The sequence below is a fragment of the Mustela lutreola genome, chromosome 8 (assembly GCF_030435805.1).
Source record: "Mustela lutreola isolate mMusLut2 chromosome 8, mMusLut2.pri, whole genome shotgun sequence".
NCBI classification, from domain to species: Eukaryota; Metazoa; Chordata; class Mammalia; order Carnivora; family Mustelidae; genus Mustela; species Mustela lutreola.
The window spans coordinates 144,801,759-144,819,462 of NC_081297.1; the positions used below are offsets into that span (position 1 = coordinate 144,801,759).

The window sequence follows — 17,704 nt, forward strand, 5'->3', positions numbered from 1 at the left end:
AATATAGGATTCTCATTGGCTCTACTAGTCACTACTTCTGTGTACCCACCCGCTGGCTGGGGACACTCATCTCTCCCTACCCGCAAACCGCAAGCCTCCAAACCCTTCTATTTATCTCAGCTGGGGTCCCCTCCTCTCCAGGCTCAGCAGACACGGGACCCAGCAGCCTGCTAGGTGGTTCCCATCCATCCCCGAATTCTCTCAACCCTGCCCTGACTGTCATTTCTGTACCACGTGCACAGTGCGAGGGATCCAGAAGGGAAGGCTGGTTGCCAGGGCAACGGAGGATAAAGCCCTTGTTCTGCCAGTCTGCTGATTGGCTGAGACACGTCCCGCCTCCCACCATCCTGAGGGTGGGGGGGCAGAGGGAAGGGTCTTGATGGGCAGGGAGAGGTACCAGTGTGCCTTGCCAGCAGGGGACTTCCCCCTCCTGGCCCGGTCAGAGCCCCCAGGGCCTGAGGAGCTCAGTCTCCCACGGGGGACACCTTCCTCTGCCTCCAGCACCCACGGCGGCTGCAGATGGCAGTGTGTCTGGGGACAGCAGCTGCGACAGTCTGCAAGCCAACGCTGAGCTGCTCAGGCTGAGGTGGTGCGCTCAGCACAGAGCCCCCCTGGACAGGCATCGGCAGGGCATGAGGTGGGTCTGCGGGCATTTGGGGGAGGGGAAGGGGGCACCTGCCAATGGTTTGGGAGGCAGGAAGCTGGGCTCTACAGCCCTCAACCCTCACACTGTCCTGGATGGGACTTTGGCTAGAATGGGGCTGGAAAATTCCTTATAGATCATCTGGTAACCCCTCTCCCACCTCGTCACGGTGCGTGGGGAACCTTGAAGCCCAGAGGGGGGTGAGGTGTGGCCCAAGGTCACAAAGAAGCCCAGCGAGTGATTTGTTTCAGCTAGGCTAGTCCCTGAGAATCCAGGAGAAGGTCCAGGGGTCCTCAGTCTGCCTGGGAATGCCTGGGGTTTTGTTCACAGGGATGGAGAGGTTGGGGGACTCTAAACCTTGCTCCATTGAGCCACACCACTGCAGCCCAAGTGACTTTGGCTCTGCCCAAGTCCTTCATTCTCATGTTTAAGCTTCAAGGGGACTGGGGTTCCTGCCTGTGGCTGGGGGGGTGCGGCACGAATACTTGGCCTCAGTCAAGTTCATTTGGAGCAGCCTTCCTGCTTGGGGTCCCTTTTCCTGACTTCCTCTCAACCCAGCTGCACCAAAGTAATTTTGAGCGCTCTCTTTGGCTCTCCAGAAAGGCAGATGCTTAGGAGAGAATGGCTAAGCCCTCTTCATTTTATTTCTCCATGAGTATGGCACCTTGAGACACTGTCTGTGCTTCAGAGGGGCCAGTGGGGACCCTGGGGGTCAGGGGCAGGCATCGGGATGGATGTGGGACTGGTAAGCAGCATCTCTTTCTCCGGGGGTCACAGCCCACCTTGAAGACCCACCAGGAAGTAGTAGGACAAGAGGGGCTGGAGTTTGGAGACAGAGGTCTGAGGAGCTGGAGCTTCTCTTTAGCTTGTCCTGGAGTCGTTCCATTCATCCCCTTCCTTCCTTTCCCAGAAGCCAAGGTGGATCCCTGCTCATTTCATTCTGCTCAGGTGTCCTTTACCCATTCTGGAGGACTCAAACCTCAGGCCATCTCTGGGCCTTTGAGGCCCACCCAGCTCTTAGTCACCTTCCAACCCAGGGCAAGTTAGTGAACCCCTCTGGGCCTCAGTAAAATGTAGACACCTACCCCACAGGCCTCGTGATTTGTGAACACGCCCTAACAGGGATCTCCTCTCCTGGCAGGCAGCCGTGGGGCTCCTCACCCTTCCCCAATTTTTACTCCTCAAGAAGGGTTTGAGGGTGGGTTAAATGGGTCCTATTCTATCCCATTCCTGGAAAAGATGGTCTGGCTTTTGAAAAATGAGTAGGAGCCTACCGCATGAACAACGAGTAGGAGCCTACCGCATGAACAATGAGTAGGAGCCTACCGCATGAACATGGTACAGAGGACATCCCAGGGAAAATGAAAATGAAAAGAGCATCTGCATCCTATGAAAGATGGAGACTGTATGACACGCAGGGACACACAGGTGACTGACGAGCAGTTCCATAGGATGGCACATGGGCAGGGAGAGGAGGATGGGGAGGTTGGCAGAGCACAGCTTTGAGTACCTTTGGGCCATTCTAAGGGGTCTTGGTGTATGGAAACTTCGTGAAGCACCTTATATCTGCCACCTTCCATTTTCCTGCTTTCCTGTCCCCAGTTTGCTGGAAATAACAAGACAAGGGCTGATTCCAGACCATGCAGCTTGGTCCTAAATGCTCTTTAGGTCTTACTTTGTCAAACATTCACAGTGACCTTAAGAGATGGATCCTACTCCTGTCCCCATCTTACAGATAAGGAAACTGAGGCTCAGAGAGTAAGAACAAGGAACTATAGAGCACGTATCATGGGCCAGGCATTAATTCTGAGTATTTTACATAAATCAACCCATTGAACGGTCACAGCAGCTCCCTGATCCAGGTACTATCTTCATGCCCATTTTACAGATGTGGAAACCCAAGGCCCAAGTTTTTGGGGCGGTGTTCACAGTCTTGTAATTACAAAACTGGGCATAGGCCTGAGTTCGGGAGACGGAGCAGACCCTGTTGCCATCAACCCGGTCCCCTGGGGATGGGGGTTTGTTCAGACGGCTCTTGCAAATCACACCCAGCCAGGATGTGCCCCGGCTGGGGACCCACTCATCTGTGAGGGTCTGGCAAGAGGGTGGGGGGCAGAGGGCAACAGCTGCCACTGCAGGGTCAGGGCCGGGAGGGGTGGCTCAGGGGAGGCAAGGCCCCAGCTGTCCTTCACTGAGCCCTCGGAATCTCCCCCCACCCCAGGCAACTTGCCTGAGGGCACCCTGGCCTGTGAGGGATGGAGCCAGGTTCTGCCCTCAGCTCTAAGCGGCCTTTGTGAAGGGTGAGTAGGTCCCAGGAGAGCCCCTGTGAGGGGGGCAGCTCTGTTCTCGGCCCCCCGCAGGGGACAAGCCGGCGAGTCCCCGCCCTCTACTCTCCTGGGCCTCAGCCTTCCCAGCTGTAAGGTGATGCTCCGACCTTCCGGCCCTGGGAAGCCGGCGCGGGTCCCTCCGGGCTGGCAGGTGGGACCAGGGGCGCCTCCGCCAAGCACTCACCTACCGTGTCTCGGCAGCTGAGGCCGCCGCGATGCCGCACTTCTTGGACTGGTTCGTGCCCGTCTACCTGGTCATCTCTGTGCTCATCCTCGTGGGCTTCGGCGCCTGCATCTACTACTTCGAGCCCGGCCTGCAGGAGGCGCACAAGTGGCGCGTGCAGCGCCCCCTGGTGGACCGTGACCTCCGCAAGACCCTGATGGTCAGAGACAACTTGGCCTTTGGAGGGCCAGAGGTCTGAGTGGACCCCCGCGGGTGGCCGGTGGCCGGCACCGGGCGCCCTCCCCCGCGTCGCCCAGCCTGCAGACCCCGGGGCAGACAGGACAACCCCTGGTCCTCCAGGCCATCCTTCTTCAGCCTGGACCCTCCCAGCAGAGGCTTCCGGGTCTTCCGGGTGGACCCTGGCTGCACCTGTTAAGATGGGGAACCTGGGCACCTTAAGGTGTCACTGCTGCTGGCCCAAGGCTTGCTCTCCACCTCCTGCCCTCCCCAGCTCTGGGTTTAATTCCCCACTGACCCCCAGTGCCTTTGTGCTGCCCAGCTCTCTTGCCCCTCACCTGTAGCCAGGCACCGCTGTCCCTGCCTGTCCTGAGCCTCGAGAGAGTCCCACTTCCCCACTGAATTCCTGGTGATGCTCAATGGCCCAGGCCACCCAGGCACCCACCCTAGCTTCACATGGCCGACTTCAAAGCAGACCCAAGGAAAAGTCACTAACCCGACCCAGCACCCACCCCTCTGGACTCAGGCTTGGCACTGAGCGAATGTGATGGGGTGGCAGGGTGTACGACTACAGAGGAAGGAGGGTGTGTGTGTGTGTGTGTGTGTGTGCATGAGAGAGAGAGAGAGTATGTCTGGCGGGGAGCGGAGAGGCATGTGGGGGAGAGGAGATGCAGGGGTGTATGTGTGACAGGCAGAGTGGGAGGTCGTGGGGATAGGGCGAGCTAGTGAGCAGCCCTGGCGGCCACCAGCAGCAGCTCCCATTTCTGTCCCTCTGCCAAACTTTTCTGTATCTCCTCTTCCCCAAGGCCCCTGCCTTCCCCTCCCTCCCTGCCCTGTACCGCTCCTTCAGATACTGCCCCCCTCCCCGCACCCACCCTGCCCACCCTAGCCCCACCAGGGAGCCGCCCTCCTGTGTGATTGGCAGTCTGTCTCACTCTCTTCCTCTGGAGCGCCCCTCTTAGTTTCTTGCAATAAAAAAGACTTCATGACTGTTTTTGTGGGATTCTCTCCTTTCCTGAAGGGTGGATCATGTCTGTCATGTCACTGGATCTTTTTTGTTTTTTTAATTTTTTTTTTTAAGATTTTATTTATTTATTTGTCAGGGATAGAGGGAGAGAGAGCGAGTGAGCATTGGCAGACAGAGAGGCAGGCAGAGGCAGAGGCAGAGGGAGAAGCAGGCTCCCTGCCAAGCAAGGAGCCCGATGTGGGACTCGATCCCAGGACACTGGGATCATGACCTGAGCCGAAGGCAGCTGCTTAACCAACTGAGCCACCCAGGTGTCCCAATGTCACTGGATCTTCAGAAAAAACTATGATAGTGCAATATTCCCCTTTTTAGGGATGGGGACACCTGTCTCAGAGAAGGTAGCTAAAGCAGTTTCTCAGCATTCCTGATGTGGTGGGCCAGATCATTCTTTGCTGTGGGAGGCTGTCCTGTGTGTTGTGGGAGAATGGGCATCTCTGGTTTCTATTCACTGGAAACCAGTACCTCTTACCCCCTCCCCCTAATCAGCTGAAGCTGTTAGCTGAATACATGAGGTCAAGTGCCACTGAGACTAAGAGTTCAGTCACAGAAACGCAAAACAAAGGCCTTAAACCAAGGCACAGTTCTCAGGAAGGTTGTTGGGAGCTAGTCTGATGGCCGGGTCCCCGGATGTTCAGGGGCACGAGTTGCCTCTCTCTGGCTGCTTTGCTGTGCCTGGGATGTGGCCCAGGGTGGCAAAATCCAGGGGCCTCATCTGCACCTAGAGCAGCAAGGTGGAGGGAAGTGTGTCCCCTCCCTTGAGGGACACTCGGGGATGGCCATACCCCCCATGACCTTATATCCTACTGGTCAGTACTTGGTCATATGGCAGTTTCTAGCTACAAACGGAGACTGGGAAGTATATTCCCCCATTTTTATTTTTTAAAGATTTTATTTATTTATTTGAGACAGAGAGTGAGAGAGAACAGGCACGGGGTAGGGGCAGAGGCAGGGGAGAAGCAGACTCCCTGCTGAGCAGGGAGCCTGATCCCAGGACCCTGAGATCATGACCAGAGATGAAGGCAGATGCTTAAGCAACTAAGCCACCCAGGCGCCCCTGGGAAGTATATATATATATTTTTTAAGATTTTATTTATTTATATGACAAGTAGGCAGAGAGGCAGGCAGAGAGAGAGAGGAGGAAGCAGGCTTCCCGCTGAGCAGAGATCCCGATGAGGGACTCGATCCCAGGGCCCTCAGATCATGACCTGAGCTGAAGGCAGAGGCTTAACCCACTGAACCACCCAGGTGCCCTGGGAAGTATATTCTTTAGTTGGGTGGCTGTGTGTCCATTTACGAAGTCTGCCTCCTTGAGAGGGGGAGAACACGGACACAAGTACCATTCCATTGTCATAAGGTTTTTTTTTTTTTTTTCTCCAAGATTTTATTTATTTTTTGTCCGAGAGAGAGAGACAGAGAGACAGAGAGCACAAGCAGGGGGAGCAGCAGGCAAAGGAAGAAGCAGGCTCTCCACTGAGCAGGGAGCCCGACCCGGGACTTGATCCCAGGACCCTGGGATCATGCCCTGAGCGGAACACAGGAGCGCCTGTGACTTAAGTGACTGAGCCACTCACGCATCCCCCATTGTCATAGGGGTTGGTGGAGGCTGCAGGGCGCAGGCTGAGATTTCGACCAGATCCCCTGCCCCCCAGAGCAGGGCTCATCCCTAAGGAATGAGGGAAGGCGAGAGCTGGAGGCTGGGGCTGCTCTTCCGCTATGGGACAAATCCAGGTCTTGCCTACCCTGGGTTGCAGAACCCGGCCAGGGGGAGGCCTGAGAAGCACCCAAGGTTCACACCCAAGTGCCTCCGTCAATTCTGTGCCCCTGGGGCCTCTCTGGCCTCCCCCAGCCCGGCCCTGCTGCGTCCGATTGGGGAGATTTTCCCCACATGCTCTGGTCCCAGGCGGCTGGCCTCACTACCCCTCACTGTGTGCTTCTTGCAGGCACAAGACGCCAACGTGGAATCAGCTGAAGTAAAAGGATTTGGGTCGGGACTCAGGCTTTTTGGACCATGGTGTTCAAGGATGTCCCCAGGACCTGCCATCTGTCTGTCTGTCTCCCTAGGTCCTGATTTGCTTTGTGGGGGCTGCATTTCCGGCCGACTTTCTGCTGCTGGCGGTCAAGTTCCCCTGGTAGTCCTAGGCTCCCGCAGCCTTCAGCACCTTGATTCCAGGATGGGGCAGGCATCTTGTTCCAGCAAAAGCTCAGGGTGTGGACTCCCATTGCCCTCAGCACCCCGCCCTGCCCCTGGAGGCACATGAACTCAGGGCATGGGGCGCCCTGATTCCCAGCCCCCTCTGGCCCCCACTGCTGGACCCGGGTGGAGATGGCTTACTGATCACATGGTCCCAGGAGGGCTGGGGCGGGCAGGGGCAGTTGCCTGAGGGAGGGAACAGGTCTTGGGAGGAAGAGAGAGGGACTGAAGATGTCCTATTAAGAGGCGGAAACAAGGGACGCCTGGGTGGCTCAGTTGGTTGGATGACTGCCTTCCCCTCAGGTCATGATCCCGGAGTCCTGCGATCAAGTCCCGGGATTGAGTCCCGCATCAGGCTCCCAGCTCCCCGGGGAGTCTGTTTCTCCCTCTGACTTTCTCCTTGCTCATGCTCTCTCTCACTGTCTTTCAAATAAATAAATAAAATTTAAAAAAAAAAGAGGAGGAAACAAGTGTGGAGAGATGTTAGTCACCCAGGCTACCCAGAAGGCTGGACTGGCTGAGCCTGCGAGGGCCTCAGGCTAAATCTGGCCTGCTGCCAAATTTGGTTTGTCCAACACAGCGTTTTGGGGGAAAATGCAAATTAATTTGCAATATTTATAAGTCAGGAGATTTCGCATGAGAAATCTCTTTTTCTGACTCCTCTTTAAAAATAAAACTTCTGGCCACACTGGATTCAAAGTGTGAACACGTTCAAGGTTATAAACACGTAATCTCCGCAGGGAGGGTGTTGACCGTGACCCTGCCTGAGGCTTGGGCAATGGCCAGTCCTCCTCACAGCTGCCTCTGCCGAGGAAGGCAGCAGAGCTTCTCATCCTGGGGCTGCTGAAGAGGAAGGAGCCTGGGGCTCAGAGAGGGTAAGGGGTTCTTGCCAACCTTGTGCTTAAACTTGGGCCCTTTCCCAGTTCCCACAGCTTCTTACATAAATGCTTATTTACATCTGCTCTTCCCATAAAGAATGCAAGAAGGTTTCAGTTAAAGAAGCCACACACCTAGGGGCGAAAAGGAAACATTCTGACTGACTGTTCCCATGATACTATTGTCTCTGAGCTTCCCGGCAGCCAGAGGGAAAGAGGACACACCTAGAAGTGGTTTTATTCTTGTTTTGTGATAGAAGGAAGAGAAAAGGACTCTTTGTGAAAGACAGATTTCTGGCTCTAGATACTAAAAAGAAATGTCTCAAATGGGATATTAACACAACAGACTGTATCCTTGGCATTTTTTTGGGAAGGGGGAGGGTTGACTCAGACAGCAGAGCCTAAGGAAAGAGGCCATTGTCCATGAAGACAGATTTTTCCTTCTGCCAGGCCATGCCAAAGGACTATACTGGGAGCAACCTGGGGTTGGGACCTGACCATAAATCCTAGAAAACTGTTCATTTATATCGCACGTCCTTGGGCAAGCTTCCTTAGCTCGCAGACATACATCAGAATCCAGCCAGCATTTCTGTGCACCAGGCACTGAAAAATCACAGATGACCGAAGCCCAGATGAATGTCCCCCGCCAGTGCCTGGCCTCGTGCTCAGCCCAGGGCAGGTTATCCATAGACGGCGCATTGTTTCTGTATCACTCCTGCCCTGCCTGCCCCCTGGGTTGTGGCAAATGTCGAAGGAGCTAGTTGGCAAGTAAGCACCCTATAAATACTGTGTGTCCTACAGATATCCTCCCAAACCCCATGGAAGCCTGTCACATACCTGCTCTACCCAGCACTAGCCCTGCCACCAAGAATGCAATGATAGGGGCGCCTGGGTGGCTCAGTCGGTTAAGCCACTGCCTTCGGCTCAGGTCATGATCTCAGGGTCCTGGGATCGAGTCCCGCATCGGGCTCTCTGCTCAGCAGGGAGCCTGCTTCCCTTCCTCTCTCTCTGCCTGCCTCTCTGCCTACTTGTGATTTCTGTCTGTCAAATAAATAAAAATCTTAAAAAAAAAAAAAAGAATGCAATGACAAAGAAGATAAAGTCTCTGAATTAAAAGAGCTCACAAGCTGGAGGGGACAGATGTGTAAACAAATGACACAAGTGTCACCGCAGCAAGAAGATGTGTGAGAAACTGAAAACAGAACCGAAGACTCTTGGGGTGGGGCTTTGTGAAGGAAAGCTTCCTGGAAGACATAACAACTCCTCTGGGTTTTGAAGGCTGAATAAGAGTTTTCCCTGTAAAGGGAAGAGCAGTCAGTAAGTGCAGAGCCATGGAGGTTAGGGGGAACCCTTTACTCTCTGAAAAGTGTGAGGGGTGTCATGTAGTTGAAGTCTAGAATATTGGTGAGTGGTGGGAAGGGAGACTGAATGACCAGAAGGTGGATTTTCACATAAGGTTAGATACAGGAAGAGAATCAGATGATTTTCCAGTTGCTACCTCCTCCAAGAAGCCCTACCTGATTCCACCAGCAGCTTTCCCCATTACAGCCCTAATCTTGTGCTGTGATTTTGTTTATGTGTCGGTGGAGAGCAGCAATGGCATCTCCTCATCTCAGCCCACAGCCTGCTTGGCACTGGGCAAGGCCTCCGTGAAAGCATGCTTGTTGGATGAATGGGCTGGTCTCTTTGGAAGTCTTGCCAGGGGCTACCCATCTGCTTAGCTACTGAGATTTTAGAAAGGCTTAGAGGCTTCCTGGGGGCCAGGGTAGAGGTGGGGAAACTGTTGTGCTGGTTTTTTAATGCCTTGGGATGTTTTGCAGAGTCCCAAAAGCTTCCCTTTCCTACCATCTGGGAGCTGTCAGGAGATGGTGGGTGTGTCTGGGCCAGGCCCAGGACAGGACGGGAGGCAGGAATGTGCAGGGTCCCTGCGTAGGAATGGTTGCAATGTTCGGACTCTTGGCCCCGGGTTGGGGAGTGCGGCACTGGCTTCTCATTGTTCCGCCCCCTCGGCTCTCCACTTGGGTCGGGCAGGAAGGGCTTGGAAAAGCCAGAGACTAGCTTCAGGAGGAAGGCAGAGGCTTTGGGCTCCCTCAACAGATAATCACGCTGTCAATCAACACTGTTACAGAGGGGCAAAGCCCCTTCTCTGCCCCCAACAGTAGGAAGGGCTCATAATTTGGAGACCTGGATGGCAAGCCACGGGTTTATTGTGTGAGTTTCCTCAAGTCCAAGTCTGCCTCCCTCTGTATCCGCAGCTGGAAGCAGGTGGAGCTGATGCGGAAGTCACAGGAAATCATGAGGGCAAAGAAAAAAAAAAAACAGAATGACGAGGCTACAGTTTCAGTGGCTAACCTGGATTGAATTCACTGCACTTCTCACTATATACCTACAACTGTGCAAGTGGGTCATCGGTCCTGTTCATCAACTATTTCTGGCTCTTCTGCTCTCACACACAGTAGGGTTAACTTCCCTACCTCCTTGTGGTGGGTGGGACCATGTGACTAATTCTGGGATCAGAAGTGAGTCCAGGCCAGGGGTGTGTGGGTGGCTCAGGCAGTTAAGCGTCTGACTCTTGATCTCAGCTCAGGTCTTGATCTCAGGGCCTTGAGTCTGGGCGTGGAGCTGGGCCCAGTGTGGGGCCCAGTGTGGAGCCTACTGAGAAGGAGGAGGAGGGGGAGGAGGAAGAGGAGGAGGAGAGAGTCTAAGACAAAGCATTCCATTGCTAGTGCACACTTCACCCCTCTGTCTGTCTGTCACAATGACCAGCAAGGCTCCAGAAGGTGGCTGCTCCATCAGCCTGGGTTCCAGGAAGATGACACAGAGCAGAGCCTCTGTGGATCCAAACCACAGTGGACATGAGAAACGAATGAGAAGGAAACCTTTGTTGTTACAAGGCCCTCGGGTTTTGGAACTGTTTGTTATTGCAGTATAATTTAACCCATCCTGACCTATAGCATTCCCATTTTTACAGGTGAAGAAACTGGAGCTCGGAGACTGGTGACCTGTTCAAAAATCACACAGCGGGAGCAAATCCAAGACGGGGATTCTAGAGCCCGCATCGCTTGTCTGGGAGGCCACCACAATGATGTTTTGCTTGGGTCAATGTTTGTCCTCTGAGGCTACTTCCAGGGCCTTGAGGATCATTCCTTTGTGGAGAAAGAACAGCGGCGGAGACATGAGGTCATTGCCACGGCCGACCACTAGAGGGCAGCTGAACCCAGGCTGTAATTACTGGGCAGGCAGTGCCCTCCAGGTGCACCCCCCCAATCTTGGAGGACAGAGCCGGGCAGATGGGCCTGGGAGATACAGACTTGAGCCAGACTCAGGCCTGATTCTCAAGTCCCTAAGATCCTGGCAGGGAGCCAGGTGGAGGAATGCTAGCTAGGTCTTTAAGCTGGAAGAGCCCACGTGAAGGCACCTGGGATGTATTTGCAAAGGAAACCGAGGGCCGGAAGCCCAAGCGATCTGATAGGAGCTGTGTAATGACTCGTGTGCCAAAGTGGGGGAGAGAATCCAGGACTCCTGACTCCTACTTAGGGCTTCCTCATCTCAAAAATGATGTAATCCAGTGGGGGTGACCAGTAAGGGCTCCCCCTACCCAATCCATCCTGGCAGAACTGTGCTGTCCCCTCCCCCAGCCACCTATATTCTTCCTCAAACTGGGCTGGTCTCCAGAACAAGAAGGGAGGGGGAGGAACTCCAGACCCCTCCCCTCCCCCACCCAGGGGGCTTCCAGTAGGTGTTGCCCCAGTAACCAGAGCACAGCCAAGTGTGAAAACTTAGAGGTTGAAAAGGGAGAGAATGGATGAAGAGGGGAAGGTCGGAGTCCACACGGTCACCAATCACTCCTTCATTTCATTCATTCACTCATCCGTTCATTCATTCATTCAGCTGATGCTAGCCAGGGCATCGGACCCAGAGAAAATAAGTTCCCCTGTGGCTAGTGGCTGTCACACTGGATGGCACAGATATAGAACATTTCCATTATCGTAGAATGTTCTATTGGCCAGCACGGCTCCAGGAGCTCACTCGCTAAGGAGGGCAATCCCCAGGAAAATCGACCAGACCGCACTGCGTTTATGGGTGGCGGTGTGCTCATCAGCCAAAAGCAGGTGACAAGGCAAAGCCTACAGGAGGCACCGAGAGCAGGCTTAGCCTAGTTCCTGGCTCAGGGGGAGTGCTCAAAGGATGTCCTGTATTGTCATTGCTGTATTACTGTAAGGACCTGTTTACATACCCATCGTCTTGAGCAGCCAGCGAGCTCCTTCCCAGCCTCGGCACAGTGCCTGGCATATAGTAAGTGTCCAGTAAATGGTAGCTCTGATTAGCACGATCACTGTTATTACTGTTGCGATGACAGGGGCAGAAGAAGACACCCAGCCCACAGGCTGGGGCTTCCAGGCCCAGACCTGGGTCATCTTCATGTCCTCAGGGCCTTGGGACAGGGTCCAGCTGGAGTGGGGAAGGGCTCAAGGAATTGTTGAAGCAGACAGCCCTGGCTTTAGCTTCTGGGATCTCGAGCTTGACCCAGGAAAGTCCTCAGGTGGGTGGACGAGATAGCTGGGGGTCGCAGAGCTAAACGGGAGCGTGGAAGCAATGCAGAGAAGTGTGGCCGTATTTGGAGTGTCCTTAATTGGCTCCAAGAGCTCTAATCATTTGGTTTACAGGATAAAACTGCGTGGGTTCCCGTACGAGAGGACTAGCTATACTGAGGGAAACTTTGGAGGGAACCGGGAGACGTCTCTCAGGGGTCAGAGTCTCTGGGAGACAGAGTAGATTTAAATTTGGGGAGGACAGGCGACAGGGCACGGTCCTCCCCCAGGATGCCCTTGAGTCCAGGGCAGCCCAGCCTGGCCTTAGGAGCCTCCCCAGGCCCTTCAGGATTCCAGAGGCTCAGAACAGCCATTCACGGACGCCCACTCCTGAGAAGCCAGCCCCTCCCTGCCCTGGAGCCCAGGCCAGCTGTGGATGTGGCTGGTGGGACAGGTCAGGAGAGGGCTGTGCCCTAGGCCTGGGGACGATGGCTTGGAGGCTGAGCAGAAGCCCATGAGGGGACCAGAGGGAAGAGGGCCCTGAGCTGGTCACAGTAGCCATCTGGGCACAGAGGAGGGCTTCCCGGACTGAAAAGCGCTGGACTTTTCTTGTTCTCTGATCAAGGCAGGTGGGTATGTGTGTGTGTGTGTGTGTGTGTGTGTGTGTGTGTGTGGAAAGGGAGTGGATGGGAGTGGATGATAAATGACGGGAGATAGGCTCAGTGAGGGGGTGGGGGGCTGGCGACATTGGAACAAGTGGATCTCAGAGATCCTATCTTTGGACCTGCTCTCTCCGTGTGGGCATGCACACCGAGGGTAGATATTTGTGGGTGAGGCCAGCATGTGCCCAGGTGTGCGTGGTTGGGAATAAGGCCAGGGCCTTAGGGCAGGGCCATAGGGCTGTGCTGCGTTGGGGGTGATGGAGGCTGGCGCAGTCTTGGGTACAAACATGTGGCTGGAGAAGGGCTGGGGTATCACTGTGAAAACCCCTTGCTCCAGCCCTTAGGGACCTGGCTTTAGGGTCAGCCCCTCTCCTGAGAACCCTTCCAACCAGCCCTGGCCTGCCCTGCCTGCTGTGTTGAAAGCAACAGGAACAACTTCAGTCCAGCAGGGAAATTATACGGAGCCCAGAGTGTGCGCTAGCTGGCCATCTGGGGGTCTCGGAGCCCACCTTGGGGGATAGCTCATCCACAGACGATCAGCCAGCGCCCTCGACCCCTCCTCTCCCCTCCTGCTGGTCTGTTGTTTCTACCGCTGTGCTGGGCAGCCTTCTCCAGCTTCACGCCAGCCACAGAGTTTCAACCGTGGGTGTCTCTGCCACTCCCCTGGCCTCCACTTCTGTTCCCTTCTCATCCCTCTGTCACCTGGCACGGGAGTGACTCTTCCCACTGGCCGATCTGACTGGGTCGTTTTCCTGGGCCGAGCATCACTGTGGCCTGGCCTGGGCCTGATCACTGCATCTGTGGCCTTATACCAGCCTCCCCCGCCCCCCCCCCCCCAACACCCTAGGAGTTCCACAGTTGATTTTCAGGCAGATAGCATCCCTCCCCTTGGGGGCTTCTGTGGGAGCCACCCGGCCTCCAGGCCAGCCTCCCTCCTCTGAGGCCAACGCCCACATCCAGCTTAGCTGGGCCGGCTTAGCTGCCTGGCTCCGCTGGGGATGGCAGGTTCCCCAGGGCCAAGGACTGTGGCTAGTTCACTGTGAGCCCTTGTCACTTGGCTTCCCGAGCCTCCCCGTCACCGTGGCCCTCTTCAGCTCCGGCTGATTCCGGCTCTGGCGGCAGGCCAGCCCAGGGCTCTTTCCTGGTCCTGGGCAGAAGCCCCAGAGGCAGACGCTGTTCCCAAGCCAAACAGGTCATCCCTCAGCCTCCCACCGGGATGCCTGAACTCCTGTGAGTGCTGTGGGTGGGAACCCAGAGCCCTCCGGCCCCTCCTGGAGAAGACAGACAGACAGGCTTCCAATAACCACTGTTCCTTCAGACCTGGCAGTGTTTTTTGTTTGTTTGTTTGTTTGCTTCTTGTTTTTTGTTTCTAAGTAAGCTTCTTGCCTAATATGGGGTTCAAATACAGAACCCCAACATCAAGAGTTGTGTGCTCTACTGACTGTACTGACTGAGACAGCCAGGCGCCCATGACCTCTAGGCATTTGTGTTTTGGATAAGTAGTATAAAGCTCAAGCCATTGAGGATGCCACAGATTTATATCCCGATATATTAAAATTTTTTTGTCAATATATTTCTTGAAAGATATTTCTGTTGTCTCATTGTTAACAAATTATATTTAGAGATTAAGCTATACACACACACACACACACACACACACTTATTTATTTATTTATTTATTACTGATTTTGTTTGTTTATTTGACAGACAGAGATCACAAGTAGACAGAGAGGCAGACAGAGAGAGAGAGAGGGAAGCAGGCTCCCTGCTGAGCAGAGAGCCCGATGCGGGACTCGATCCCAGAACCCTGGGATCATGACCTGAGCCGAAGGCAGAGGCTTTAACTCACTGAGCCACCCAGGTGCCCTGCTTTACATATGTATTTAGCAATTTTTTCCATTGTTATATTTCTACCAGTTATATGGTGAATAGTTTTTAAAACTATTTCGTACCTTACTGACTGCATAATATGAAAATGATAAATCAGGCTTTACCCAACAATTACTCTGTAACATTTCATAGGATTTAAGTATTTTGCACTTTAAAATACTGTCTTGGGCGCCTGGGTGGCTCAGTGGGTTAAGCCGCTGCCTTCGGCTCGGGTCGTGATCTCAGGGTCCTGGGATCGAGTCCCGCATCGGGCTCTCTGCCCATCAGGGAGCCTGCTTCCTCCTCTCTCTCTCTGCCTACTTGTAATCTCTATCAGGTAAATAAATAAAATCTTTAAAAAAAAAAAAAAAATACTGTCTTGTTTTATAAGACCTTGGCAAACACTGACAACTGCAAATAAATTTGCTACTTAGTAAAGAAATTTTTATACTCTTTATTAACTAGGAATCAAAGAAATGCAAGCAGAGCCCCTCACCCCCCGCTTGGCACCTTCTCTCTGTTGATTGCCTCAGGAGAACACGGAAGACCCGGATGGACCACAATTTTGAGATGCAGCAGCATGGCTCCCTCAACCCCACAACCCCTCTCTCCCACAGCCACCTGCTGGGGCGCCCTGCCCGCCCCTCAAAGCTCTCTGGAGGAGTGTCTCCCCTCGTCCCTGTCCTCAGGAAAACCATTCGTCTGGATGCCTTTCCTCAAAGCCATATCCCACAGGCTTCCGGCCGACCAGGCCCTGGAGCCAGGGCCCGGACTGTGCCCCCACAGGAGACCGTGCCCCGGAAGCTCAGCTCCATCTCCTTAACACTCCGGCAGAACAGCCAGGCATGGCCCCTGAGTCCCCTACCTTCTCACTGGGAAGAGCTGCCCACCCCGGGCAAGGAGGCTGCCACCCATGGAGGAGGGAGGCTGCTCAGCCCAGGCTCACGATCTCTGACCCAAGTGCCTGGGGGCAGAGTCCACTCTGAGGGCCCAGGGAACCCAGGTCTGGCCAAACCCAGCAGGATGCCCATAGTGGAGAAGCCTCTGGTGAGTTCCTACCTGGCCCTACCATTTCAATCCCGGTTAGCCCAGAAATCACCAGGTCCTGCAGGGCCAGGCTTGGTGGGTCAGAAGCATCCTGTCCCAGGGACGGCCCATGCGATTACCAGAGCATCTCCAGGAAGAGGCAAGCCCCGGGCCAGGGGTATCCCGAGACCCCGGCTGCATCTGCAAAGGGCCACCTCTACCATGGGTTCTGCGACGACCATGGATTTGGCTACCCTGGACACAACCAGGCTAGGCACAGGCAGACGTTTAGGCACAACGGTCACCTACAGACCTAACTTGACTGTCCATTCAGCTACACCAAACACATCCGGACGGGATCCAGGCATGGAGTCGCCTGCTCTGGGCACCAAGCTGGATGCAGCCGTGGACTTTGCTACAGCAGGCCCAACCGAGCCGAGCACAGTCATGGATTTGGTGACCCCAGAGCCAGACAAGCCGGGCAAAGCCATAGCTACAGCAGGTCCAGCCAAGCCAGATCCAACCACAGAAGGCACAGCCGTGGATTTGGTGGCACCAGACCCAGTCAAGCTGGGCACAGCCGGGACACATGGAGCCACGGCTCTGGCTAGAGCAAATACAGCCCAGCTGGACAGAGCTCCAGATTCTTTGGCTTTGGACACAAGCAAGCTGGGCACCACCATGGGGGAGATCACACTGGACAGAGTCATTAACCTGACCATATCAGCCACCTACCCGCTGAGGCCAAGCAGAAACACAGCCCCATCGTGGGTCCATGCTACTGCAGATGCTGCCAGAGACCGGCCCGCAGAGCCTGGCACACTGGACCGAGCCAGAGAAACCAAAGGTAAATGCAAAGGGCTTGGCTGGGGATGTACGGGGGTGTTGTGGGGGGTCAGAGTGCGTTGGCTTGGAGATGAATAGGTGGGGAAAAGGAGGTAGGACTGTAAGGTCAGGGGTGAATGTGCTGAGGGAAAAGACATGGAGACCAAGGCGTGGAACACAGGGGAGGCACCCTCAGCTGGGTCCTCCGGGCTGGTCAGAGGTGAGGTTGAGGGAAGTCACCAGAAGGGAAGTTTCCAGGGGTGACTTGTGCAGGGCCATTGCGCTGAGTCCTTCCTTTAGCGTCTTCCATGGTGGAGTAATCAGGTGATCTGGAGTAATCAGGTGATCTACAGGTGAGTCTAGCTTTCAAAGCGAACCACCTATATGGAAATACAGACTCGCACGTCAAGAAGCTGTGATTTATCCAACAGCCGTCCCTACAGTGACTCTCTAGATAGGCACAGTAACCTCACCTGAGACCTTCTAAACGATGCACATTCAGCCTTTCAGGAAGGTATCTGTTGCTGGAAAGGTGCCCCACCTGACCTGTTCTTCCTTGGTCCCCTACCCCCAGCCCTTTTGTCCTGAAAGGTAAGTTGGAGACTTGTATACATAGAAGTCCTGCATATAGTACACAGAGAACTGTAAATAGGTCAACATAAGGGCTAAAAGTTCATTCTGTCTCGGAGAAACCTGGGTTTCTTCCTTTTCCTCATCTTTCACTCTCTTTCCAACCAGTCTATTTCCAACTCTGATGATCTATCTCAACCGCACTTGGCTGGCTGTCTCCTACTCTTCCACACTCTGCCCCTGCCATGCCACAGTCCCACCCACCCTTCCCCCACCCCCACCCCGCACTCCAGGGTGTGTGTGGGGGGTTCTCTGTTCCCCATGCAGCTGTCCCAGGGACTCAGGGATGTGATGGTGGCTCTTTATGTTAACAGTCACTGGTGACTCACCACCGGCTTCCCTCAAAGTCCAGCTCCTTCGCCCAGCTTCCAAGACTTTGATCTTTCCCAGTCTCCAGCTTTGTATTTCCATCTGGAATTTTCGAGTTGTCCACCAGCACCATGCACTCTCCCCTCTGGGTCTGCTCACCTCTGCTGCCCCTGACCACAGAGCGCCCTTCCGCTCTTCCCTCCCCCCATCATTTGCCTTTCTGTCTTGGCCCTCAGCTTTCCCACGAACTCTTCCACAATCCCTCTCCCTGGGATGACCGCCTCACAGTACCCAGTACTCTCTGCGTACCCCAGCCCCCAGCTGTCTCCCCCACTAGGCCTAGAAGAGTCATCCTCATTCCTGTGCCCCCAGGGCCTGGCAATGAGCT

At 54.7% G+C, this 17,704-nt stretch overlaps 2 protein-coding genes across 2 annotated transcripts; both read left to right on the plus strand.

The window, feature by feature from the left end:
- The first annotated feature begins 337 nt into the window (after positions 1 to 337).
- SMIM45 (small integral membrane protein 45) lies at positions 338 to 4,354 on the plus strand. The gene is made up of 2 exons (XM_059187130.1): positions 338 to 637; positions 3,172 to 4,354. Exon 2 carries the CDS (start codon positions 3,186 to 3,188, stop codon positions 3,390 to 3,392), a length of 207 nt encoding a protein of 68 aa, XP_059043113.1. The 5' UTR covers positions 338 to 637; positions 3,172 to 3,185; the 3' UTR covers positions 3,393 to 4,354.
- A 7,125-nt stretch (positions 4,355 to 11,479) lies between these two features.
- Positions 11,480 to 16,753, plus strand: LOC131839553 (uncharacterized). The gene is made up of 2 exons (XM_059187131.1): positions 11,480 to 11,759; positions 14,992 to 16,753. The coding sequence occupies exon 2, from the start codon at positions 15,079 to 15,081 to the stop codon at positions 16,474 to 16,476; it is 1,398 nt and encodes a 465-aa protein (XP_059043114.1). The 5' UTR covers positions 11,480 to 11,759; positions 14,992 to 15,078; the 3' UTR covers positions 16,477 to 16,753.
- The last annotated feature ends 951 nt before the right edge of the window (positions 16,754 to 17,704 follow it).

What these genes read in the sequence shown, in the direction of transcription:
- SMIM45 (XM_059187130.1), top strand. Translation starts at nt 3,186, where the DNA reads ATGCCGCACTTCTTGGACTGGTTCGTGCCCGTCTACCTGGTCATCTCT.
- LOC131839553 (XM_059187131.1), top strand. Translation starts at nt 15,079, where the DNA reads ATGGACCACAATTTTGAGATGCAGCAGCATGGCTCCCTCAACCCCACA.